This window comes from Miscanthus floridulus, chromosome 10, assembly GCF_019320115.1.
Source record: "Miscanthus floridulus cultivar M001 chromosome 10, ASM1932011v1, whole genome shotgun sequence".
Taxonomy (NCBI): Eukaryota; Viridiplantae; Streptophyta; class Magnoliopsida; order Poales; family Poaceae; genus Miscanthus; species Miscanthus floridulus.
In genome coordinates this window covers 19,189,477-19,215,735 of record NC_089589.1, presented here as the reverse complement: position 1 = coordinate 19,215,735, position 26,259 = coordinate 19,189,477, and the positions used below count along the sequence as shown (strand labels likewise).

Below are 26,259 nucleotides of genomic sequence, written 5' to 3'. Positions count from 1 at the left end.
TTGCCGAGTGTCCAGTATTTGACACTCGGCAAAGAAGGCAGGTTTCCTGAGTGCCCGGGATTTGACACTCGACAAAGATGGCAGGTTTGCCGAGTGTCAGGTCCGGGACACTCGGCAAACGTGCCGTGACCGTCTCCGCGCCGTCGCGTTACTTTTTTCGCCGAGCGTCGGTTTCAGCTCTCGGCAAAGTATTTTCCGAGTGCCCAATAGAAAAACACTCGGCAAAGAGACGTTTGACGGCACTGTAGATGCCGTGTGCTGTTTATCGAGTGTTACACTCGACAAATCCTTTGCCAAGTGTTTTGTGGGCTTTGCGGAATGCCTGTGGCACACGATAAAGTCACTGTTTCCGGTAGTGAATTTGCACTCCAAGAACGCCTTTCTGAAGGTCCATATAGTCATCATTGCTAATGCTCCTCAGTATGATGAGGGTGTAGATCAGAATGTGTACAACTATGTAGTAGGAGTGTGTGTGCGTGTGTGTATATATATATATATGTATATATATATATATATATATATATGTATATATATATATATTCACGAAGCAACTAGCAATACTCTAGTTTTGTGTTTCTGACACATGTCATATTCCAATTGTGCTGCTTTTTTCTTGTTTATATTATCCAGATATTGTCTTGTTTGAAGCAACTTTTAGCAGTTGTACTGGTGTAAAGCTTTGCACAAAGTTGTGACAGGTGGAAATTAAAATGGCAATGGCATTGGAGATAAATGAACAAGAATGAAAGGGGGACAGTGATCTTGATTTTCCAGCTGTTGTTCTTGTTTACTGCAAGATAAGGGCAACTAACGTGATGCTGATGCCTTGGGTTAATGTAAGACAAAAAGACGGCAAAAAGTGACATTAGCTAATATGCAACCAGAGTGTGACAACTCCAAAAGGTCTCACGAATAAGGGTGCAACTGTTGATTACTCCCTACATTAAAAAATAATGACATCTTTTATCTAGAAATGATCAAATCTGTGGACTCTAATTAATGATTTTTTAAACTAAGTTGATTAAGCCGTTTTCTTAAGGGGCTACAATTTTAAGAGACACGAGTTTAGAAGTTTGTGAAAATTTTAGGACCCACTCTGTGCATCCAATTAAATTTTTTTATCTTTGTAGTTTCTGTCCCTTTTAACATAATAATCATATATATAATCTGTAATGTATATTCTAGTTGATATAAACTCCGGTTACCAATTTTTTCTATGTTTTATTTATATTGATTTTTTTTCATGGATTAGCCATCTACGAGAGGGAAAAAAAAGAGACTATGGTCATCAAAAACATGGATTTGCTGGGCAGCTAAAGTAATTTCCCATTTTGCCCTTTGTGGACGGAATGATGGATGTCTCGGGAGCCGCTAAGGCAGAAAAAAAGGGCGGGGGGGAGGAGAAAAAAGGAAGGCAAATAAACAAAGCAGCAAGGAGGACGAAAGCGAGCGAGACACACAACAGTGACACCACCACAAAAGCAAGGAGAGGCAGCATAGCAGACCATAGAGAGTGGAGAGAAGCCAGCAGCAGCGAGGCTGAGCCGCCGTCAGCTGAGAGCTAGAGCACCCGCCAGTCCCAGTGGCGGCAGCAGCTAGCGACAAGGCTGAATCCGAGAGGAGCGCGCGCCGCAGCCGCCGTGGCTGCCGTCGCAGGCGCCGCCGCCACCGATTGTGAGAGGCGCTCGTCTTGTATTCCCGAGGAGGGGGACGACCCCCGCGCGGCAAAGGCGCTGACCACTGGCCCCGCCCTGTGATTGATGGCTGCTGCCCGTGCCCCGGCGGCGAGGGGAGGCGTAGGTGCTCCGGAGGCGGCGGCGTGGAGGGGCGGCGGTCTCCGCGCGAAGCAGGCCGGGCGCGCCAGCTGCCGCGGCGCCTAGAGCGAGCGCCTGGACGCGGTCTCTCTCGCAGCCCGAGTCGGGGCTAGGGTTTTGGCACGGAGGGGCGCCGGGGTTCTGGTTCTAGCGGAGCGGCTGGAGGAAGGGGGGAAACGGATATGGCGGTCGGGGACGCGCTGCGACGGCTGTGCGAGGAGATCGGGTGGTCCTACGCCGTCTTCTGGAAGGCCATCGGCGCCGCCGACCCCGTGTAAGCCGCCGCCTCCACTGTTTCCTCAGATTTTCTTTGGTGTTTAAGCTTTTTGCCATTGTGCTCCTGCTGAATCTTGTAAAAATCTAAGCTTTTTGTCATTGTGCTCATTTTTCTTCGTTGGTGTCCTCCTGGTCGTCCTCGTAAGAAAGGTTTTTTGGGGTCTTTGTGCTCATTCAGTCATTCTTTTTCCAAGCGTCAAGTTTTCGTTGCTACTCTGTTATGCAAGCTCGAAGTTTCGAAGATGGGAATATCTGAGCTCAAAATCGAACAATTTCCTGCAAATTTCAGATTCCTAAGGTTGAATAGTTGGGGGGCTCTGCCTCTGAGCTTAGCTACTGCGGCTCATTTTCCTGTCACCGGTGTGTTTCCTCCCTCTCAATCTCATTTTCCCCTTGGAAATGCGCAGGCATTTGGTGCGGGAGGACGGCTACTGTGGCCACACGTCATGCCCTGTCGGATCTGAGCCTTCTGAATCTCTGCCCAGCGACGCCGCCGGGTGCTCTGTTCCTGCTGCTGACACCATCTGCTCGCTTGTTAACAACGTTATGGCGTCGCAGGTTCATGTCGTCGGACAAGGGTAAGCAAAAGCAACCGCAGCCATTTCTTTCTCTTATTTACTCCTCCCCGCATTTTTTGGTTCGACAGAATCTTCACCTTCTTGGTTTGGCCACTCCATCTTCTTACTCCTGGTTTGGTTGCTCTTGGATTATCGGATTCATGGCGGCTATACCCTGTGTTTTGTTTTGGCAGGACCGTAGGCCGTGCCGCGTTCAGTGGTAATCACCAATGGATCGTCCACGGTACTGCCAATGGTCACGGGCTCTCCTCCGAGGTACGGCCAGTACTGAGGGCTAGTTTGGATGGAGCTCTGGGAAACACGCCTGGGCCAGGCAGCGCCTGCAGGGCGTCGATTCTCCAGTGAAATAAATGCGAACCCAGTTCAGTTTTGTCTGGTTCCATTTTGCTGCCACCTCATTTAAAGCACTGTGGGGTAGTATAGCCTTCTTCAGTCCTTCAACTTTTGTCAGCTAGCGAGCTGCTTTAATTTTGGTCTGCTCACACTGCACCAAAAATAGTGGCAAATGACGCAAGCACCTGTTGTAAATTATGAATGTGAAAAAAAAGAAGATCTTACACCAAGTTTGTCTTTTGACTACTAGACTGGACCAAGTCACTTATGTGAAGATCTTTTAACTATCTTCTGTCCAATTGGGTTTTGTGTTTTCTTAACTGCTTTTCAGGATTTTACACCATGTTTCCATTTTCATAGGTTGCTGCTGAGATGAACAATCAGTTCAGGGTTGGCATTCAGGTGGGTAGAACTGAAATGGTAAAAAGTATGTAGTGGCCATGTGCTTCTGGACCTCATTCTGAACTTTTGCTGTGCAGACTATTGCGATCATTCCTGTGCTGCCACGGGGTGTCCTACTACAATTAGGCTCTACTGGTTTGGTAAGGCCACAAAGCTCTAGATCATGCTAGAGAAGTAGAGAATATAACTATCACACTAGGCTCCAGAAAAATAATTCTCAGGTTGTGGAAGGTGGAAAAGAAAACAATAGTGCATTGCTGAACGAGTACATGTCATTCAAAATTTTGGATATGGAAACTACAAGACATGATGTTTGGGCCATGCTGCTCCAAATCTGAAAACCTATCTTTGCTACTGCAAATTTTGGAATGTCCATTGCAAATTCATGGTGAAATTCATAACATACATCTCTCGTATCCTCATTCATGATGGAGCATCTAGAAACCTTGGCACATAAAAATTTCCCACTATACATTGTATCCTTTGTTGTGCTTAGTGCTGGAAATTGTTGCGAAGAACATAAAAGATCTCGAAATCATTGTTTCAACTTCCCTGTGATGGTTGGTAGTAGGGTTTTCTTGCTTGCTCTCTAAATATTTGAAAGTTGAAATAATCAGCTGATTTATGGCAGGTTATGGAAAACACAAATTTTGTGATGTTTGCAAAGAAGTTGTGTTCTCAGCTAAACAACCGTTCAGGCATGGCTGTATCTGCTTCATCTAAGAACTGGTTCAAGTCAGCATGGTCAGTCACGTCCTGATACTGCAACTGTGTCAACTAGCACACCGCCACATGCATTGCTGAATGCATCTTTGCTTAAGGTTGTGCAACAGAATGGTCACCCTGTTAGAGAGCACACTGTCTATGCTGAGCCTGATCTTCGGTTTATACAACAAGCATCCTTCCGCGAGAGCCAATTTGGAAGAAATTTACGGAGTGTTGGTATGAACTCAAGTTTGACCTCCCCAAGATTGACATCAGTTAAAAATCAGTCACTCTTGATGAACAACATTGGGCAGTTACAGTTGAATAATAATGCACATTCATCAGCAGATTTGGCAATGGCAAGAGATATCATATTAAAATCCCTTGTGCGCCAGGACTCTTCTGTCTGTGAAAATACAAACATGAATATGCATCATGGAAGATATGTGGTATCCAATGATTTAAATGGTCCTGGGAATTTTGATTTTCTCCCTGTAGGTGCCAGAGCAAGCAGAGCCAACTTATCTACCAGTGTATCGAGTCAAATATTGGACCACACATCAGGAACATTGCAGCAGAAACAGTCTCTAGTTCCGTTCAAGGTTCCCCAATCTTCTGAATTGGCTAAGAAAATGGAGAACCCTGAAAGTAGGCCATTTCAAACTCCTTCAGTTCGAACTTCTGAATCTGATGGTCAGGTTTCTAACAGTTTCAACATGGACCAAGAGAATCTATTGAGTAGGTCAAACAATGTCCGACAAGACCAAAAGATTAATAGATTTAGTGATCCAAGTGCTAATGTCAGCACGCAGAGAATGAAGAACAGGGATGGATGTGAGACAGGAATGCCCATTGAGAGAGCTTCCTCGTTGCTCGTGGAGCTTGCTGCAGATAATGACTTGTTTGATATGTTTGGTTCTGAATTTCATCAGTTCTCCCACAATGTTGGTGCTGATTTGGTCACCTGGAGTGGTACAGAGTCTCAGAATTCAGATAGAGATGTCCCTGAATCATCAATATATCTCACTAGCTCACCCCTTTTCAGTTCACTAGACAATGAGCTTCACTATTCTGGTATCTTATCACTAACTGATACTGATCAGCTATTGGATGCTGTCATCTCAAATGTCAATCCAAGTGGTAAACAGTGTACTGATGATAGTGCTTCTTGCAAGACTGCATTGACGGATGTTCCTAGCACATCTCATCTTGGTTCAGCAGACTTGAAGAAATGTGAGTCCTCCGGCGTTCCTTCCATGCTAATTAAGCACGAATTGGCACAGTTTGTTAAACAGCCATGTCTCTTTGATAAATCTGAGGAGGGTTGTCTTTCCCAAAATAATGGAATGCACAAATCTCAGATACGTCTTTGGATTGAGAGCGGTCAGAACATGAAATGTGAAAGTGCTTCGGCTTCTAATAGCAAAGGTCTTGATACGCTAAGCAAGGCAAATCGCAAGAGATCTCGAGAAGGAGAAAGTCCTAAGCCACGACCTAAGGACCGGCAACTGATACAGGACCGTATTAGAGAGCTGCGTGAGTTTGTACCGAATGGAGCAAAGGTATGCTCTTGCATGAATTCTCTGATGATAATTTGAGAGTTTGAATCATATATCTTATCTACAAACTATCGGCGATAGTGTACTAACAATTGCAAATTTATGTCAATAGTGTAGCATTGATGGTTTGTTGGAGAAGACAGTTAAGCACATGCTTTTCTTACAAAGTGTGACGAAGAATGCAGACAAGCTCAAGGACTCTACTGAGTCTAAGGTATGCACATTCTTTACAGTCTTAGTTTTGGCCTTTTGGGTTATGATATGTCTAAGATAAGATAGTGATGATATAGCTTACCTGACGAGGGGGAATCTCAAAATATTTTACTTAATCCTCCATAGTTGGAAAATGTCCTTAATACAAAGAGTCTTCTTGAACCAGATACTTGGTAGTGAAAATGGCCCCCTTTGGAAAGACTACTTCGAAGGTGGAGCAACCTGGGCTTTCGATGTCGGCTCTCAGTCTATGACATGTCCAATCATTGTTGAGGATCTTGACCGACCTCGTCAGATGCTTGTGGAGGTAATGACTATTCTACTACTTATTGCTTATGGTACAATGTTTCTCCTAGACCACATGTAATTGTGATGACTTGGTTGCCTCTGCAGATGCTTTGCGAGGATAGAGGAATCATCTTGGAGATAGCTGATTTCATCAAAGGACTTGGATTGACTATCTTGAGGGGTGTGATGGAAATGCGCAAAAGTAAAATCTGGGCACGATTTACTGTTGAGGTAATACAGCTAAATTTGATAATTAGGATTCTTTCGGTTCAAAATCGAAATTAATAAACAGTAACCCGAATGGAAATCCAAAGTAATGAGATGATGTTGATGAATACTACTGCTGATTTGTCAATTTCCTTACTGATTGAGGCTGTTGGTGCAGGCAAACCGGGACGTAACCAGAATGGAAATCTTTCTGTCACTAGTGCGCTTATTGGAGCCAAATTGTGACGGCAGTGGAGTGGCAGAGAACGCAAACAACATGAACATGCCTCTTGGTTTGGTGTGCCAACCTGTCATCCCAGCAACAGGCCGCATCCAATGAGACTAGAGCAAACCCTCAAGCATCTTCCAAGTGCTAAGAGCAGGAGCTCAGCTAACTTCTGCCATGACTAGCATCACCAATATGCCAGTGCACCACCTGCTTTCCCGAGACCATAGTTGTTAAGGCGTCGTTATACCGACGCCATATCGTCGCCATATCGCCGTGGCGTTTTTCTGGCTCTCGCCACGGCGACGCCACGGCTCCGGCGTGTATGGCGTCCGCCATAGCGCCGTGGCGTCCCCGTGGCGCCGATTTGGCGTCCTGTGGCGGGCGCAATAGACGGTGAGGGTGAGGGTGAGGCCGTGAGGGTACCTGTATAGGCCGAGTGGCCGATTGGAGCCCTCCGAGACCGAGCCCGAGACGCAACCGCAAGCAGCCCTCCGAGCCGCCGCCGCCGTCGGCCGCCTGGATCTCCCGAGGCGCCGGCCCTCAAGCTTCAGCGCCCGCCTGGATCTCCGCCTCAGGCTCGGGCCAAAGGGCACCACCGTGGTGCCGCTCGACGGTGCCGCGCGCGGCTCCGGCCGCACGCGTGCGCCGGCGAGGGGTGCCACGGCGGAGCCGCCATCCCCGCGTCGCGTCTACTGTGAGCTCTCGGCTGCGCTTTGTCGCTCGCTGGACTGAGAGAGAAAGGGCGAAGAGAAGTGAGCTAGGGTTTTGGGAGCCGGCGCTGTGTCGACGTTTTTGATCCTCCAAAGCGCTTGCTCGGCCGTCCGATCTGCATCGACAGCGCAGAATCCACGGGCCGGAGACCGGCCCAGGCGGGCACGAGCAGGCGAGCCGCTTTCCCGGCCCAGGCCTAGGTTGCGGCCTGGGAGGGAGCCGCGCGCGCGCGTGCAAGGCAGGCCGGGCCGATTTCTTGGTCGGGCTGAAGGAACAGTGATGATTTGAGTCCAGTTTTCCTTTTCTACATTTGTGTTCTATGTCTTTTGTGCTACATTTACATTGCTATTTTGATTTGCTAATATTGTAGACTATACCTTTTAAGCTACATTTGCATTACCATTTGTCAATATAATTTCCTAACATCCTAGACTATAATGTATGTATTCGCCACGCCGATGTGTATATGGCGTTGCCACGCCGCGCGCCATAGACGCTGTAAAGGTGTGAAGGTGGTGGGTCGCCGCGTCTCGCCATGCCGCCGTAAAAACTATGCCCGAGACATCTGAATCTGTGCAAATGTGGCATCCTTCATGAGACCAGATCGCAGAAATGGAAGAAGGAAAACAACGCAAGGGTGATCATTAGGCAATGTTTTGTTTGTATGATCTTAGTTTGTTTGTTAGTTAGCCATGTTTGGTCGCCTATTAGTGGATTTTTTGTACTGTTATTTAGAATGGAAATTCTTGGGTTGGTTTATTTCACACAACAAAAAGATGGAATACCACCTTTGTTATAAGTCACCTCACATCAGACTCAGTTAGCATGACTAGTGAAAAACTATCTGAGCTGAAAGTGCTGAATGGCTGCTGAACATATCAGGAGAAGGCGCTATTATAGGACACTCCTTGGCAATCTTAACAGTCTGGTCCATTTGGAAGCAAAGAAAAGACAAAATCTTCAAGAGAAACGAAAAAACTCCGGTTAATTTCTCTGAAATCATCGATGAGGCTTACTTGGGGAAATCGGTAGAGAAAGAAGCTTTTGTTTTCCTAGTTGCAATGTACACAAATGAGTAATCCACTTTAGTCATCATCCAGACCCAGCAGTCTGCTGGTTCTGGTGCTTGTAGGCGCACCTTGCGCATGTAACTCTTCTCCCATCTTATTAATAATAAGCAAGTAATCATCCCGGATCTTTCACCAAAAAAAAAAAAACAAAAAACAAAAAAAAAACTATATGAGCAGATTCTGAGTCATTCCTCTGATCAGGTTATTGTGTTGTTAGTTGTTACTCGCTGCTGCTGCCTGCCAACATTCAGAGGTAGATCACTTGATTCTACTGGAGCATGGTTATCCACAATGTCATCCAGCAGCACATGGTGGTGCTGCCAATGAGTTGGAATGTGATCTGTTTACAGTAAGCAAAACAAATACTGAATTACTGCAGATAATACTAGTTCGCTAGCTTCTACCACATACACTTCCAAGTTCCAAGTCCAGTTCCAATATACCCCTTCACATACTTTACTGTATACCCCCCAATCCCTATGATCTACATATAAAATCTTGTACAATGTTTGGGTATCAACTAGTTACCTATCATCCTATACCTATATACATCGCCCCCATGATATTTATCCCATCTTTACATTCCCAAAACCTATAGTCCAAGCTTAACTGCTTTATACATGCAAGCATATTTAGGCTTGAACAACCCTTTATTTCTATACAAGCTCTAAATTAATTAATCGATGGAGAGATTGATTAATTTGCGTGGACGGACGACTGCTATACTACGTGTCCTACGAGCTAGGCCACGAAGTCCCTCATGAGCTGCGCCGCCACCGACTCAGTGCTCTGCATGTTTATGTCGTAGCCGCCGCTGGCGCCGCCGTGGCTGCCGCTGTCGGCGCCGGCCGTGGTGCTGCCCATGAGGAACGACGCGGTCTGCTCGGCGGCGCTGCCTCCAGCGCCGTGCGGGAGGCCGAACGTCAGCGACACCCCGCCGTTCCCGGCGAACGCGAAGGCGGCGGGCTCCGTGGCGAACTGCCCGTACGGCCCCGGCGCGAACAGCGAGTACCCGCCGCCGCCGTCCTGGTGGTGGTGGTGGTGGTGGTCCCTCGCGCCAGCACCGCTGCTCACCATGCTCTTCATGAACAGCTCCCGTTGCTGCTGCCTCACGGCCGCCATGGCCTGCGCGTGCAGCGCGGCCATGTCGTGCACGTGGTGGAACGCCAGCGCCGGCTCGTCCCCGCGCGCCTTCTTGAGCCTCCGCCCCATCGCGTCGTCGCCGTCGTCTTCATCGTCGTCGTAGAACCCCGCGTGAGACTGCTGGTGGTCGCCGCCGCCGCCGAGCTCGAGCAGGGAGGAGCCATGGATGCCCTTGTTGGTGGACGCGCTCTCCGCCGCCCCGCCGCCTCCCACGCGCACCGCGGACTTGGACATGGCGTCCGCCCTCAGCGTGACGCCGTCGACAGTGTCGCCGCTCTTGCTCCCGCCGCCACCTGACTTGCCCTCGTCATTGCCGCCGCCGCCGCCGCCACCGTCCTGGTCCTTGGTCTCCTCCAGGTACATCTCCTCCGCCATGGGCTTCCACAGCCGCACCCTTGCGTTGATGAACCAGTTCGACACCTAACAGAAATCAAGAACAATTTTTTTTTGAAAGTTAATTTACACACAGCCAGTAAAACAGTCAAATTGATGATAAACAGGAGAAGAAAGAAATGCTATTCATCAGTTTTATTTACTGACCTGACTCCTGGTGAGCCCGGTTTGCTTGGCGAGCATGATCTTGTCCGAATCCTTGGGGTATCTGCATGACGACACAGGATCCATGCGGACCAATTAGAGGCGGACACGATGAGGTGTGAGGCTGCATGCATGGCGCCATGGGCACGAAAGCAAGCAAGCAAAGGGCCAAACAAAGAGCAATGGAGTAGGTCGAAGAGTACAAGGGCTCATGATGAGCTACCTAGCTAGGCAGCTATACTGCAGCTTGTGCAGTGAGGAGGATGAGATGGGACTCACGGATGCAGGAAGTGCTCGAAGAGCCAGGCGCGGAGGATGGAGACGGAGCGCTCGGGGAGGCCACGCTGGGGCCGCCAGGCGTCGCCCTGCATCATGCCGAGCTGCTGCAGCGCGTGCTGCTGCCGGAGCTGGTGGTCGATGTAGCGGAGGCGGGACCCGACGGTGCGGCCCCCGGCGGCGTCAGCATCCTCGCCCAGCGCCCGGCTCGCCACGCGCACCTGCGCCGCGATCGCGTCCCGCAGGCACCGGAACTGCCGCGAGATGGTGCGCAGCGCCAGCGCCGTGTACGTCCGCGCCGACCCGGCGCCCGCCGTCGCCTCGAACGACGACGACACCGCCTGCATCTGCCCGTGGTACTGCCGGTACCGCTGCTCCACCTGCCATTGTCGATTGTTGTCGACATCGATCGCCACCATGCACACACAACAGTGTCAGTCAGCCATTGACCACTCTAATTCATTAATCAGGGCGTGCTACTGCTACTACTAGCAAGCTACTGGCCTACTAGCTGATTATAAGTATAGCTCGTTAGTGATGATCCCATCCAACCAACTGTTCGTCAACAAACTCTATCAATGCTGATCGGTGCAATCGCAACTGCTACACGCCTCCTGATATGATATGTCTACTCATGCACAGAAATGATGTATATATACAAGACATGGGGAAAATTAACGAGATAGTGAAATTTATGTTTTTCTTTTAATAAAAATAATAAAAATTGATATTTGGTAGTACTCGCATTCAGATTCAGCTGGCAGTACAGTGTACACTCATGAAGCAGGCTATTGCAGACAAAAAGAGACACATCTGATGAAGCAGCGAATTGAAGCTTGTTTGTACTGGCATGGACAAAGTACAACCAAAAGAATGGAAGTAGTTGAATTTAATTTATTTGCGCTATAAGCCGTACTTTTTCAGCCAACGAACCGTATTTTTCTCTCACAACAAATCAGCCAACAGTACTTTCAGCCATGGCTTATCAGCCAAGCGAACAGGGCATCTCTTAAGGATTATTTTGTTTGCTGAAAGACCTCCACTTGCCATATATTTCGTTGTACATGATAGTAGAGGATATGGTTTTCATTGCCACTTGTTATGTTATTAGTTAAATATGTTCATATATATACTCTATACCTTCTATATGGCACTTTGTCTTGGATTATATTGTTTTCATTCTCTTCCACACACACAAAAAAATATATATATTATTGCTTTCATTTTACTATTAGAACCGAACCTCTTAGTTGTTACCCCATACGCTTAAAATGAAATTAAGACATTTCAAAAGGAAAAAAAGAACAGAACCTAAGTGGTGATAAGGTGTACCAATAAGAATCCTCTAAGTATGTAATAAGCTGGTAATAATTAAACCACATAATAACTAGTGTTTTCTGCGAGGTGGAAATCACAGAATTAAGTAGGGGAACAATAATTGGTATTGATACTACTACAGCAAGTTGATACAGCATGGATGCTTGATTAAGAGAAGGATTTAAAGTGGGGGAAAAGTCTGATGATATATATCCATCAAATTAAAATTAAAGCCATGCACTGTTCCAAACAACTTGTGTCACTCATCTTTCAGAAAAAGAAACAGCATAACAAAGATAACCGAAAGGCAAATGGTTCCTAGCCTTTTAATACATAACACTGTGACACTGTCTTAGACTGTAGAAGCAAGCAAACAGCAAAAACAAGACAAAATATCTCTCCCTGTCAAATTTGAGGCAACATAACTAAAAACTTGCATGAAAAATCAAGGACCCTCAAGGCCTCATCAACAGCAATTAAAAACAGGTTTTTTAAAAATATCTTATTTTTGAACACGATCGAGAGAAATACATCAAATGGAAAATAACTTGTGAAATTAATCTTAGTAGTATGAATTGAAGCCATAAACTGTGCTATTTATATATACTACTGACCTCGTCAAGCATGTTGATAAGCTTGCTCTTCTTCATCTGCAGCTCATGCCGCTCCGCGGTGGACATCTCCGCCGCGCCGCCACCGCTCTTTGCGCCGGAACCGTCATCGGTGCCGCCACTGGACACGCCCTCCGAGTCCTCCTCCTCCTTCACCGCCGCCAGGCTCTTGGTCGTCTTGTTGGCGTCCTCGACGCCCTTGCTGACGCTCACCACCTCGTCGAGCAGCTCCTGCGCGGCCTTGAGGTACTTGGAGCTCATCACCATCTGCCCCTGCGACGTGGCCGCCACGCCCAGGTACTTGCCCTCGTCGGTGCAGCCAGGGCCGGCCACCGCGGCCACCATGACCGGCGGCGGCGCTGCCTCTCGGGACGACAGGCTGAGCACGGCGCTGACCCCAGCCGCCGCGGCGCCGCCGAAAGTCTGTGCCTGCGGCGGCGGCGACGACATGTCCACAGCGGCCACCTTCTTTGATCCAACATCTTTCCAATTGGTTGAGAGAACAGTGCCATTAGATTCCACCTGCAGGATACGTGAGTATACATAAAATATAGTTGGTTCCAAAACCAGTATTAGCTGGGCCAAAGATCACGTACGAATGACTTCATCATGGCCCTCCGCATATCTTCATCAGCATCCTTGTAGATGTCACGGAAGAATTTGTTCAATGCAGCATCGCCATCAAGTTTTTCTTCGTTCTCCTGATGCAGACACAAATCATGCAACCCCATACATATTCGAGAAACCTAAGTGGCAGCAATAAGAGTGGTACATATATAAGTGGGAATCTTGATCATACCTCCTTTTTTACCTCAGCTTCCAGTTTATCCCAGTCTTTTTTTGGCTTTGAAGATGGGTATGAAGGTCTTGGGGCTGTTTCAGCTGCAGAACATATATACAAATAAAATGTCTCTAAGAAATGCAAGACAGTTCAAGAAAGAAATGATCCAGATTATTAATTGGCTAATATTATCTACAGAAATCTGTTCATCTCAAACTGTTGATCATGTACAGATGAACCACAAAATGGACACACTACAAAACTAACGTGTGCACAAATCCACTACACTCAAATTAGTAGCTTCACTATACGGTTACTTGAGAAGGGCGGGCCTGGTGCAAGCGGTAGAGTCTTACCGCCTGTGACCGGAAGGTCCCGGGTTCGAGTCGCGGTCTCCTCGCATTGCATAGGCGAGAGTAAGGCTTGCCACTGACACCCTTCCCCAGACCCCGCACAGAGCGGGAGCTCTCTGCACTGGGTACGCCCTGTACTACCTTTCTTAGGTTCAGCTTTACTATTGGGAGTGCCATTGTCACTTTTCTTTGTGTTTAGGAAGCGTCCCCCAGTTCCTTTTGCCCTCCTCATCGCGTGAAGATGACGAGACTCATGAAGATATGGCTGCAATATCAAATGCAAGTTCTTAGCAAGCTGTCAAGTTATATACTTCACTTATAACTATAACACAAGAGGAAGGGAAATTTGACTACAGCTAAAGTACAACCATGCATCTAAACTGTTCCCATCCACGTGATTTTAACAGTCGGAATCTTGAGTTGTACTCAAATGGTTGTACGTGTAGCAGTGCTCTTTGTTTTTTCAAGTTAATTCAGGCAGTTCGATCGAGCTTTGAACATAGAGGTGTTGATATATACATAATTACATAAATTGTATAACTGAAGATGAAATCGTCTATTCAGAGTGTTGTACTTGATCCAAAGACATCTGAGCACTACCATCTTCCATAGCTATGACAACCGAACATTTCTTCTTCTTTTGATACCTCTAATGGGACAAGCTGTAGTGTCGTTTCATGTGCACATACACACCAACCCTACACACGCACACCCACATGCACACAACCAAACGTTTCTGCTTACCATAGGTTAGCAATTTTTTACCAAATGAACCCAAGTATATTCAATTCAATTCTGCTTCCATTTTCTGGATTATGTTCTGTAATTTTAATAGGGATGCTCATATTTAAGAACTGACGACTGTTCAATACATCTCCACTCTCCACTTGTCTTCAATTCTTTATCTCAGATTTCATATTTTGCCTGAGTAAAGCATAGTACCTAGTGCTGTTATTTAGACTAGCGCTATTAAAATTAAAATTTGCATAAAATGGGCCCCATGATTTCTAATGCTTAAATCAGCATAAAATAGTACCACAGCTTGACTTCCATAGGTAGTAACCATGCCTGCATAGTAAGGATCTGGGTACTGATGTGCTCCAGGAGCCTACACAAGGAAAGATATATAAACATGAGACAAGAAACACGTTGCCTTACAAGTTCTCAGAAAATGGAAACATAAACAGACAAGAAACAGAGTCCATAGAGAAGGGTGCACACAATTGATTGGTTCAGTTCCAGCTGTGAGTATGGTGCCAAATACTCCAACGCCAAAGCAGGTATCTGTGATGTGGCATGGTTCTTTTCTTGACCAGAGCTTCCATCTGGAATTAAAATAACATCAATTCTTAATTTCTTTTGTCGGTAGCAAAAAGTTGCTTGGAGCTAAAAGGCTTTCTTATTATTGTTAGGTAGAAAAATGATCTACTTTTGTTGCCAATACAGTGATTGATAATGGATCAAACTCTTCAAATCTAACAGTATAGCATGTTTACCCAAGTAGAACGTGTACAGCTGTACTCGCACCAACGTTTAAAACATTACATAAGGAAGTAGCATTAAGACGCATAGGACTTGCCTTTATTGGTAATGTTTGGAGGTGGAGAGGCATATGTCGCTGTAGAAGCATTTGATGATGAAGCAGTAAAATTCTCAAAATCCCAATTGTTCTGTACGGATCCTTCTATAACGGATAGTGAAGTAGAGGTGTCCAGGTTTTCCAAATTTTCAGTGCTGTTCTCCTTCCGATGCTTCTTGGCGTCATCATGCCTAGTGTCAGTTTGAAGATAAGATATATGGGTTCTGAAGTACGTCACAAGGTTTAGCATGCAAAATGTTTCTCAGAAAATTTGATGAATGTGCAAAATTACCAAGGAACTAACTTCACCCTTTCTGAATGAAGAGACTATACTTACTTTTGCACAATGTATCAATGAACAATAAAGTCTGGAAGGATCTAAGCCCCTAGGTAACAGGTATGTATTGGTGCTTAATGAAAACTGCGTGCTATTGTGACTAAGATTTGTTTTAACAATTTCAAAGATGGGTAACAAGAGCACAAGAGGAATGTGACCCCCAATTTTTATTTCAAGGTGATCAAGAACTTGGATTGAAGGCTAAGAACAAGGGGTAAATAGATTTTGCTAGTTTGGAATCTTCGAGTGTACTATAAAGGGAGGAATGAGAGCTAGTAGCTTGACCTATGAGTTTCATGAGCTTAGTGACGTACACTTGGGATCTAGAAAGGAACCAGGAAAACAAGTTTTAGTCAATTTTGAGTTAGGACCAAGAAATTGGAGTCAAAACAAGAAAAATGCATAGGCCAAATACTCCGCAAGTATAGAAAATTAATGACAGCACCAGACAAACACATTTGGTGTCCAGCCAAGCCCTTCGTGGGTGGGACTGTTCAAAAACATGGATTGGATAGTCTGGCAGTGGAAGGAATCTAATAGCCGAACAAATAGAAGCTAAGTCCAGATAAGACACAGTTCAAGGCACTGTTCAAGAGCACTAGAGTGATGGTGCAGTGGTCAAGGCACTGTGTGCATGTAACACCCTAAAATTTGCTCCTCTTGAAATAGAGCTAAAATGATTTAATTTTGTATTTTTATGCTCATGAAAACATGGGGAAATAATAAATTTTCATTAGATTAAAATTTATCTTAAGGTAGAAACGTGTTTGTTGCATTCATGCCGGTCGCACTTTGTGTTTCTATGTGCAAAATGTGTTTTTTTTTTAAATACGTTTAGGAGATGAATATCTATCTCTAGGAATTTTCCAGCTTCTTTCTGGAATTTAATTCCTACCTCCTACACCTTAATCTTTATGTTCCAAGTTCCCAACAATCTTTTCATAAGCTCCAAATACTTTATTTGGGTTCATCATGTTCCAAAGTGTCTCTGGGATTTTTTCCCAAATTTTCGGAGGTCTCGGAGTAATTTTAGTGGCTTAAATATCAATTCTGGACTTTTCTAGAATTATTTTATTCGTGAAATTAATTAATTCCGAAAATAAATAATATATCCCATTTTTCAACCAACTCTCAAAGCCCATGTGCAATAATCCTAATAAATCTCAAAGACCCATGCATTTATTTACTAATAGACTTTAATGATTATTTAGGTCCATTAGTAAATGTGGAGGGTGCAACATCAATTAGTACCATATTGCTAGATGATGTAGATGTGGGGAGTTTTTCTCCCTATAAATATGTACCAACCCCTTGGGCAAAGCACACCAAAACTACCGTAAGAGAAGGCCCTCATTTGGAAAATCCCTCGTGCAGTAAATTAGATTTTTCTCCTCTCGCCGTCGCCGTCGCCGCCCGACGCCATAGACCCGCCGTCGACCGCAAGAAGGCCCTAGGTGAGTTCACCGCCTTCTCCTCTTGTTCCCTGTGCTCTCGGCTCATCAAACCGTGGCCTCTAGGGCCCAAACCGAGCGCTCCGGGAAGCTTCTCGCCGCAGGTAATGGAGCTCCATCGCGCCGGTTTTCTTCTCCCGCCGGTGACTCTCTCTCCCCCTTCTTTCTAATCTAGACCGTCCAGATTCAATCCAACGGTCCAAGATCGCCCGTACCCCTTCGCCGGGTTTATTTGCAAAAGAGCCCCTGCAGTTTCGCGTAATATAACCCGCACTCCATGGCGCACTTCCAGAATACGTTTTCCTATTCCGAAAGCACAGTTTCTTTCTAGTAGATTCAGAATACGTTTTCTCTTTCAGAAAGCGTAAAATCCCTCTGTTAGATTCAAAATACGTTTTCTTTTGAAAACGTAGTTTCTTTGGGTAGATCCAAAATACGCTTTTATCTATTTACAGTTTTGCCACTAGTCTTATTTAGGCTATAAAATCTTCGTTTTAACTCCGTTTTGATCCATTTAAGTTGCGTTAGATTTGTAATTGAGTAATCTACGTGTTCATCCTACTGTTAAACATATTTTCAACTTTTAAAATTCGAGGTTAGATTTAATCTATTATTTTATTAAAGAAAATCTTGTTTAATTCATAACTTTTTCGTTATAGCTCCGATTAGAGTGCTTTTCGCGTCTGTGTGTTCGTAGTAACGTGTAGAACATCTTTAAAACATTTTTACCTATTGTTTATTATGTTTGATGTATTGTTCTAATTTATTTCTATTGTTTGCTTCGTGTATAGCATGGATGTTTCTGTGGTGTTTTATGATCATGTCCAGTCGGTGAGCTATACGCGGTGAATCCAAAAACAATTCATTGAAGGTTTGGACTAGAAGAAGGATCTGAGTTTAAGACAAGTATAGCATGGGATCATCCTTGTTGTCCTATTCACCTTAATATCATTTTAATCATATGCATGTGTCTACCTTGACAACCGTAGTAATTTTCCAAGCTATTTGATATCTTGGATTCCTTTGGGGTATTGCATTGGGTAGTATGATGCTAGTGCTCAACTAAAACCATAATCTTGTAACTTGACTAATGGTATATGCAATAAACACTAAAAGATGTTTTTTAGCAACATGGAACAAGGGGGCTAGAGCATTGGGCTATTTTATGGTGCTCTAGATTCCTCCCTAAGGACTTATCTGTAAGTGATCATCGGGGACTTACAGTACAACTGTGAGGGCTACATGGCTCTGGCTTTAGTCAAGTATGAGGACCTTTTCTAGCATGTTAGTGGTTACCTTTATGGCGCAAGAGGGACTCTGACAGGTATGACCTTTGCCTGCCAGGTTGAGTGCATTTTGGTTTCTTGACCTTTTGTCAGTCACTCCTTGGAGGGGAGTTCATGCTTATTGATGGGGAAACCTAGCGGCCCTAACTTGTTAGACGAACTTTTGAAAGGCTTCATTGTAAACCCTGTCGACCTTCCTTGGTAGTGGGTTAAGAGGCTCGCGACCTCGGGCAAAAGGGTAAATCACGACTCAGTGAAAGTGTACAACCTCTGCAGAGTGTAAAACTGTTATAACAGCCGTGCTCACGGTCACGAGTGGCCTTGGAACCCTTACGAAATAGATGATGGACACTGATGATACTGATGATAAAGATGTTCACTAATGATTATTGTTTATGCTATTCATTATTCATGTTTACCTGATCATGTATTTATGTGGGCTTGTGGATAAACTTGTTGCCACCCTATTGCTAAAATCACGACTCATTAAAAGCTAATCGCAGTTAACCAGTGTCAGCCTTTTGAGCCTCATGAGCCCCATATTATATTTGTTGAGTACGACATGTACTTATGCTTACTTTACTTTTTAAATCTTTGAAAAAATCCTGGATGGGTACCAAATTGCTAGTATGGAGGAGTTAGGCTTATGATCAACTAGTCAGTTGTCCCTGTGGATTGAAGTCTTCACCCGAAGATCGGAGTTGTCTTTCCGTTGTTTGCTGTCTAAGGTTATATCCTTTATATTAAGTACATTATATATTGAGCATTGTCTTTTGATATTACCCTTATTTGTAGCTATATGTGAGATTTGACTTTCTGGGCTCACATATGGTGCGTATCTGGTTTTGTTCTTAAAACCGGGTGCTACAGTGCACCAGACTTTGAGCGAACAGCCCGTAGAGCTTGAGGTTTTTTACCACTGTGTGCACCAGACTTTGAGTGAACAGCCCGTAGAGCTTTGGGGTTTTGGAACAGTATGGAAGGTATTGTGCAAAAGAATGGACTAGACAGTCAGGCGGTTAAACTCAGTGCGCGCCTGACAATCAGTGACATCACATGACCATTGCCAGGCACTGTGCAAAAGCATTGGTCGGACGGTCTGGCGGTGTTGACCAGATTGTCAAGTTTACTCAATTTTTTATTCCCTTTTTCCTGTACTTTGGCAGCAGCTCCTAACCAACTTCCATGAAGTTTATGACTTTAAAAACACCTCAAGGGCATTCATTTGAGGTCTCTTAACACCTTGGAAAGATAGCCACATCATTGTGTAAGGGTTATGTGCCCACGATCATCTTTTAGTTTTGGTGATTGAGATGACAACACAAGCCTAGGACTAACATGTGTGTTATGTGTTAGATAGGCCCTAGGGATGCAAGAAAAGAAGTGGCACAAAGACCAATGAAGAAACAAAGCAAAAATGATTTAGTGCGTAGAAGAAGCACACAGCGAATGGTGTCCGGCGAAGTGATTTACATGCATTGGACAAACGTGTGTGGAGTCCAACCACCCTCAGTGCCAAAGCACTATGCTGATCAACGGACCGGATAGTCTGGCTATAAGAAAACAATGAGCCGGACAATTAGATCAACAAAAGCGCCTAGGGGAATATTCCCACTAGAGCATTAAATTCACCAATACCACGGGATATATCATCGCATCTCCGGGAGTTTGCCCTATCTATCCTTAGCTTTTTACTTATTTGTTTGTTGCTTCCTCTTGTGTTTTGCTTGTGTGAGCATTACCTTCCTAGATTAGCTATAGGTTAGTTGATAGGATTGGCCCTTGGTTGCTAAACTCTTTTGGATTTTGACATTTACCTTTCTAGATTAGCTATAGGCTAGTTGATAGGATTGGCCCTAGGTTGCTAAACTCTTTTGGGTTAAGGATAAGTCAGAGCACACTAGAAAAACCTTAAGTGTACATCTTGCTAGAGTAATTTATGGTTTTTTCTAGTGGTAGTTTTAATTTGAGTCATAGGATTAGACATTCAATTCACCCCTCTCTTGGGTGCTCACAAGCCCTTACACATTGGAAAGTCAAGAGAGAAATTAGAGTGACAAGTGTGCATCATAGAGCTCTCGGTCTTGTTTGGTCAAGTGAGCTAGTGAGGGCTTCTCATTATTGTTACTTCTAATGATTTGGAGCACCTAGATGGTGTTGGTGCTTGGTGATGGATTCAAGAGATCTTGGTGTTCTTATTAGAGCCTACAAGTCTTGGTGATTTGTACGTGGTTTGAGATTCGCCACTCTGGAGATGGAAAACAGATACTCTTAGTGGATCTTGAGTCCTGGTGACTCAAGACTACTCTGAGTAGTTGCAGCAACGTAGGTTAGGGGGTGTTCTAACACCTTGATTGCACGGGGAAAAAAATCCGGTTGTCTATTATCCACTCTTTACTTCTTGCATTCCTTCATATATTTGATCTTGTGTTGTGCTTTTGTATGCAAGGGGTACTTGTTTGACATCTAGGATTGTTCTTGTGGTAGTATGCTCCTAGTTGATAGGTTTCCTTTTCACATTAAGGACTTTTTTGTTAGTTTGTTTGAGTTTAAGGACTTGACTTAGTGTAGTGGCCTTGAAGACTATTTTAAGTGTGCCTTGTTTAGTTCTAGGGCCTTTTAATGTTCAAGGGACGCGTTAGTTTTTGAATGAATAGACTAAAAGTTGCCGCTTTAATATTATAGAACCCAATTCAACCTCCCTCTTGGGACTTTCTTAAGTTCACCATGGTGGGTCAAGCATGTTATATCGACATTTTAGTCAATACAAAAAAACTATTTCTAGATGCACCCAAAATTAATTTTTAGAGGCGATTTTTGCATCTTCTAAGCAAGTATTTGTAGTAAAAACATATTTTTAGGGACTGCCATGCAACTGCCCGTGAAAATGAATTTTATGGGCAGTCCATTGGATGGCATGTCCCTAGAAATGCATTTCTAGAAGCAGATCATTAGGCTGACCATCTCAAAATACATTTTCATGTTTTTGAACTTTTATTTGACAAAAAAATGTGTGGCTTTTTAACTTATATACTTGGCAGATTGTGCGTTTTTTCATGCAAAATACACGCAGCAATTGGTTGGACTCCAACCCATGACCATAAAAACCTTGCGCAAACCAACCTAACCAACTTATCTCCAATTAATAGTGTTTCGGCTGGGGAAGTGAATGACAAGTGACAAGTGGGTCTCAGGGAGTCTCCGTTGGAATGGATTTGAGGGCTGTATTTTGAAAGCCACTGCTGGAGTGCAACCTAGAAAACAGAGCCCTCAAAAGTAGCAAGAGCCCTAAATGAAAAGTAGGGGCCCTTTTGAGGGCCATTGCTGGAGTTGCTCTAACCGTGGTTGACAGAAATGCAGTTCCTTACAAATTGGGTAAAGTAAGCGACTAGTTCCTTGGCAATGGTATGCGCATGTGCAGGCAGGTCTAATTTTATGAAATTTGCCATTTGCATAACAAGGAAAATTCGTACCTGACATAAGCTTCTTTATTCTGATCGTCCCTTGAGTCCTTGTATTGAGGAAAAAAGTGATCATCCAGGCCTTCCTCAGGGTCAGGGATATTATCTTCTTCTAGAGTGAGGGGGTTTTCCTGTTTGCTGACTGTGTACCAAACTCCGTGACCATAAGAGTTCCAATCCACCAATTGCATTCTGATTCTAGGATTTCTTGGATGATTGCTGACCACAGCCATCAAGGCAGACTCTGCATCGGAACTTGCATCGCCAACTTTTGCAGAGATCTCTTTAAGACTAGGCAAGTGCTCGATGCTGATAGGTATAGTGCTTTGCTGACCCACCTTGTGAGCACTGAAGCCTAGCTTGAGCTTCTGGAGGTTAGGCATTGCCTCCGCCTCAAATTTCAGCCAAGGTACTATACTGCACATGAACTTGAAGTACTTGAGAACTGAGAATCCTGCCTTGTCGAAGATGATCCTCTTAACGGGTGCTATCTTCACATAGAGAGACAGAGTTGTGAGAGCAGGCAATTCTCCTAGAATGTTAACACCATCCCTCATCAGTTCCTTTACTGAAATCTTTAAAATGCAGAGGTTGCCAAGCTCTCCAATCCACTTGGGAACTCTGGAAAAGCTGCAGCTGTGCAGCAACCATTCAAACCTCTCAAGGAGGGGAGGTGGGAAGTCATCCCAGTCCCAGGTAATGGTTGCTTCTGAAGGGCTGTGAGCCACAGCATTTTTATGAACAGAGCTAAGAATGAAGGCTAGAGTTTTCAGGCTTCCGTGTCCTCTAAATAAAGATCCCAGAGCTTCCATGTTTCTCTGCAGATGGTCAGGAACCGGTATAGAATAGGTGAGATAAAGATACCGCAGGTTCGACAGCTTGCCAAGGCTCCACACACTGGCAGCTGGTCCAGTCATGTCTAGCCAATCCATCAGATTTGTCTCCAAAGGCAGATGGAGGTGCAACAGGCATGGTAGATGGATAATATCCGATGCAACATCTGTGACTTTCTTACTGATATCCAGGGTTTCCAAATACCGTAACCTTCCCATATGCTTTGGTAGTTCTACACAGACATCACTTGCGACCTTTAAATATCTCAATCGCAATAGGTCAGAAATCCCAGTGAGATCTATTATGCCATCATCATTGTCGTCATGACCAGATAAATTGAGGTTTAGAACACGGAGAAGCTTAAACTCCTTAATAGAAGGCATACATTTAGATAATCCAAAACAAGTAAGTGACCGAATTTGTGATGATCTGATGTTTGTCATTGCATACTTTGTGTAAGGAAAGTGGAGAGATAGTCGATGGACATTTTCAGAAAGTGATACATTCCTCCGATAACGATCAAGTACCACAACAAAGTTCTCTTCTGAAGACTTCTGTGCAATAAGATCACGTACCACTTCGTGAACTGAACAGGACGCTACCTCACCGGTGTATTTGATACGTTCAGGTTGTAGGAATCTTCTACCAATAAGTTCATGGAAATAGCTTTCTGCAGTCTCCACCTCTCGCCCTTCTGATCCATCGATAAAACCTTCAGACACCCACTGCTTCACCAAATCATCCTTACATACTGTGCACCCCTCTGGATACATACTAAGATAGAGTAAGCACGTCTTCAAATGGCAAGTAAGATTATTGTAGCTGAAGTTTACTACTAGTTTCATTCCTTCTGAAGCAGAACTACTTGTCCTCAACTTGGAGCTTAGTGAATCATATATGTATGTCCATTGCTCCATTAATATCACAGGATGGGTTGCTAAAAGCCTAGCAATAATGGTCGTTGCTAGTGGCAACCCACCGCATATTTTAACAATTTTATTCAAAACATCTTTGGGAAAATCATTTTCAGGGCGAAAAAGGCTGTTGAAAAATAGTTCTCTTGAGAGATCTTCATCCAGAGGTCTCATTTTGAACACATATTCTGAGTGATAATAACAGCATGCTAATGCTACATCTTCAATCTGAGTACTTGTTATTATTCTGCTGCACATTTTGCCTCCCGGGAAAGCATAACTGATTACATCCCATATTGATGCTGACCATAAATCATCAATTACAATCAAATACCTGCATGCCAAGAATATATGAATAAGCCACTCATTGTTTTCAAGCACAAGCATGGAAAGAACACAGGGAGATATTGGAAAAAGAGGAACACGGGGAGGACATAAGCACAACATGTCAGGTGATGTTCATGGATTATTTCTTCACCAAGAATGGATGTTGTTAGAAGTGTGTCGAATATTTAATCTCTACTAAAAGGGTTACATTGAACTTGTGTTGTAAATAGTAGTGGAGGGTTAAGTAGATCTAGATGTTGGGCTCTTATAATCCAGCCTGTCTATAAAGAGGGTGCTGCACTTGTAACCTATGTAAGAGAAAAACAACACAACCACATAGCGGTAGGCTCGTGGGGGGTGTTGGCAGCTTTGGCCGACACCCGGGTGGCTGGTGTCGTAGTTTCAGGGAGGAGCGTCTATAAGCATGCCCTGAGGACGTAGACTTCAGCTGAACCTCGTTAACATATCTCGAGTCTCAGGTATGTTGTGTGATCTCCCGTGAGTATCGCCTTAGGTAGATCCAAGCAAACACTTCCGCGTTAGGCGCCAGTATCACAACAAATGTTACGTTTTTAGTAATATGCATGCTTTGACTTCCTATTGTAAGGCCTGTTCCGCAATTATCATTTTATTTTAAAACATTGGCCATGAAATATGATGCCGTGTTAATAAATAATGATAAATGCATATGAAGATGCATAGGTATGGTGGAGTTGGAGCAAGGGTCGACTGTTTTTTACTAGATGAGTTAGCATGATTTAGCTATATATGCCATTTTGATTATTATTGCAATGAAATCATGTTCCTTTAAGAAAAATATATTAGATATATCTATGTCAAGGGCTGCGGTGATGTGGTTGGGGAGAAAATGACACGAGGCCCCGGACAGTGGAAAAATATTCATGTGGGAATTCCCTATCACTATCTCTTCTTGACACAAATAGTACACACACACACATAACACATCCAATGGTTAAAGCATGTTTACCCGTACCCCACACATGATGTTACTTATGTCTCACATGTCTTGTGAGCAAAACCCATTACCAATAGATGAACCATATGTTTCGGCCACACAATTATATGATTGATGATTGTGAATGACGATAAACATGGGGAAAAGGGCACAGTACCTTTTATACTGTAGATGCTCCCTGATTTTGCCAAGAAGGTCAGAATCCTCGCAATGGTTATGAGGCTGCTGCTGGACTTGTGTGAGGATGTCACGCAGAACTGTCTTGATATCAGGTTTCCGGGTCAAGCGGATGAAGGCTTGACAATCAAATTGTCCTTTGAGTTTGTGGTACAGCACTTTAACAAGTGTAGTCTTGCCGATTCCTTCAGATCCGACAACAGAGACCACCTTGAGCTGCGGATCCCTATCGTCAGCCATCGAATCCATAAATTTCCTCATCCGGTCGTCAATGATTATACCGGCACCCTCTTCACATGTCGTTGGAAGCCTCCCAGCAGCGGGCAATAATCCGCGCCTGATACTGGCGCAGCAATGGAGCTCATACCTCTTGTGCCGTTCAAGAGCCTCTCGGGCATCGATTCTGAAATCTGAGATCCTGGCAGCGACCCGTTTCCGTCGATTCAGCTTCTTGTTCGTCTCCAGAAGGCGAGTGACCTTAATATGCCTAACTCTGATTCGGCGGCAACGGCAGCAGCAGCGGCGGCGGCGGCCAGATCTAGTCTTGATGTTCGCAACATGGCCAGGCAACACAAAGCTGTCGATGTAATTCTCGATGTCATAGGACAGCTCACGCACCTCTTTCATCCAGCACTTTGCTGTCAGCGGAGGATCCTCCACCTCTGACAGGTCCTGAAGGTACGAGGTGATTTCTTCAAGGTCGTCTTTGAGGAGGTGCGTCCAGCGCTTGGCCCCCTTGTGAAGCTGAAGAAGGCCTTCGGAAGGCCCCAAAAGCAGCATGTCGAGCTTCCGGAGAAGGGGTCCCATGGCCCCCAGCGAAGCACTGATCGGCGACTCCATGCCTCCGGATCCGGGAACTCCAGTAAACTCACCCACGGATGCGAACAGTTTAGCTGCATATATTCACATCTGTTATGTATCTAATACAAAGACAAGCAGTCAACCATATGGGAGGAGGGAAAGCAATATTGAAGAACATCGACTCACCAGCTGGTGTCAAGAACAAGACATCATAGCTTCTTCTCCCAGAGATGGTTGCTTGCTTCTTCTCCCAGAGATGGTTGCTACTGTTCTTCCACTTCAGCGAGGAAAGTAGTAGTTTATTTTCGTATAAAATGTGGTAGCTGATGATTTATTAACTACTAGCTCTCTCTGCATCCACAGTCGTGCACCGGTTCGTGACGAGAGAGAGCAAAGTTGTAGACTCCAGCACAAAAAGTACGGTGGGCTCCAGAAATAAAAATGCATTTCTCTCTCTGCGTCCAGTCCTGATGGCCTCGTTTCCTCAACCCGGCCGAGACGAAAGTTGGTGCTCAGCCATTGTCCAATACTATACATAGAGAATTAAATAGGCTAAAAAAATAATTAATTATACAGATCATGACTATTTTGTTAGGCCCAATTTAGTTGCCAAATTTTTTGGCAAAATGGTACTGTAGCGTTTTCGTTGTTATTTGGCAACTAGTGTCCAATCATAGTCTAATTAGGCTTAAAAGATTCGTCTCGTGAATTTC

General features: G+C 44.6%; 1 protein-coding gene and 1 pseudogene across 1 annotated transcript; one reads left to right on the top strand and one right to left on the bottom strand.

The window, feature by feature from the left end:
* The first annotated feature begins 1,457 nt into the window (after nucleotides 1–1,457).
* LOC136486327 (transcription factor LHW-like) lies at nucleotides 1,458–7,738 on the top strand (annotated as a pseudogene).
* A 997-nt stretch (nucleotides 7,739–8,735) lies between these two features.
* On the bottom strand, nucleotides 8,736–26,004 carry LOC136486326 (disease resistance protein RGA5-like). The gene is made up of 13 exons (XM_066483194.1): nucleotides 25,733–26,004; nucleotides 24,726–25,638; nucleotides 21,530–23,599; nucleotides 14,983–15,173; nucleotides 14,625–14,728; nucleotides 14,440–14,511; nucleotides 13,407–13,668; nucleotides 13,069–13,151; nucleotides 12,866–12,970; nucleotides 12,273–12,791; nucleotides 10,345–10,721; nucleotides 10,069–10,129; nucleotides 8,736–9,948 (listed from the first exon to the last, which is right to left on the bottom strand). The coding sequence occupies exons 2-13, from the start codon at nucleotides 25,583–25,585 to the stop codon at nucleotides 9,127–9,129; spliced, it is 5,526 nt and encodes a 1,841-aa protein (XP_066339291.1). The 5' UTR covers nucleotides 25,586–25,638; nucleotides 25,733–26,004; the 3' UTR covers nucleotides 8,736–9,126.
* Between the last annotated feature and the right edge of the window lie 255 nt (nucleotides 26,005–26,259).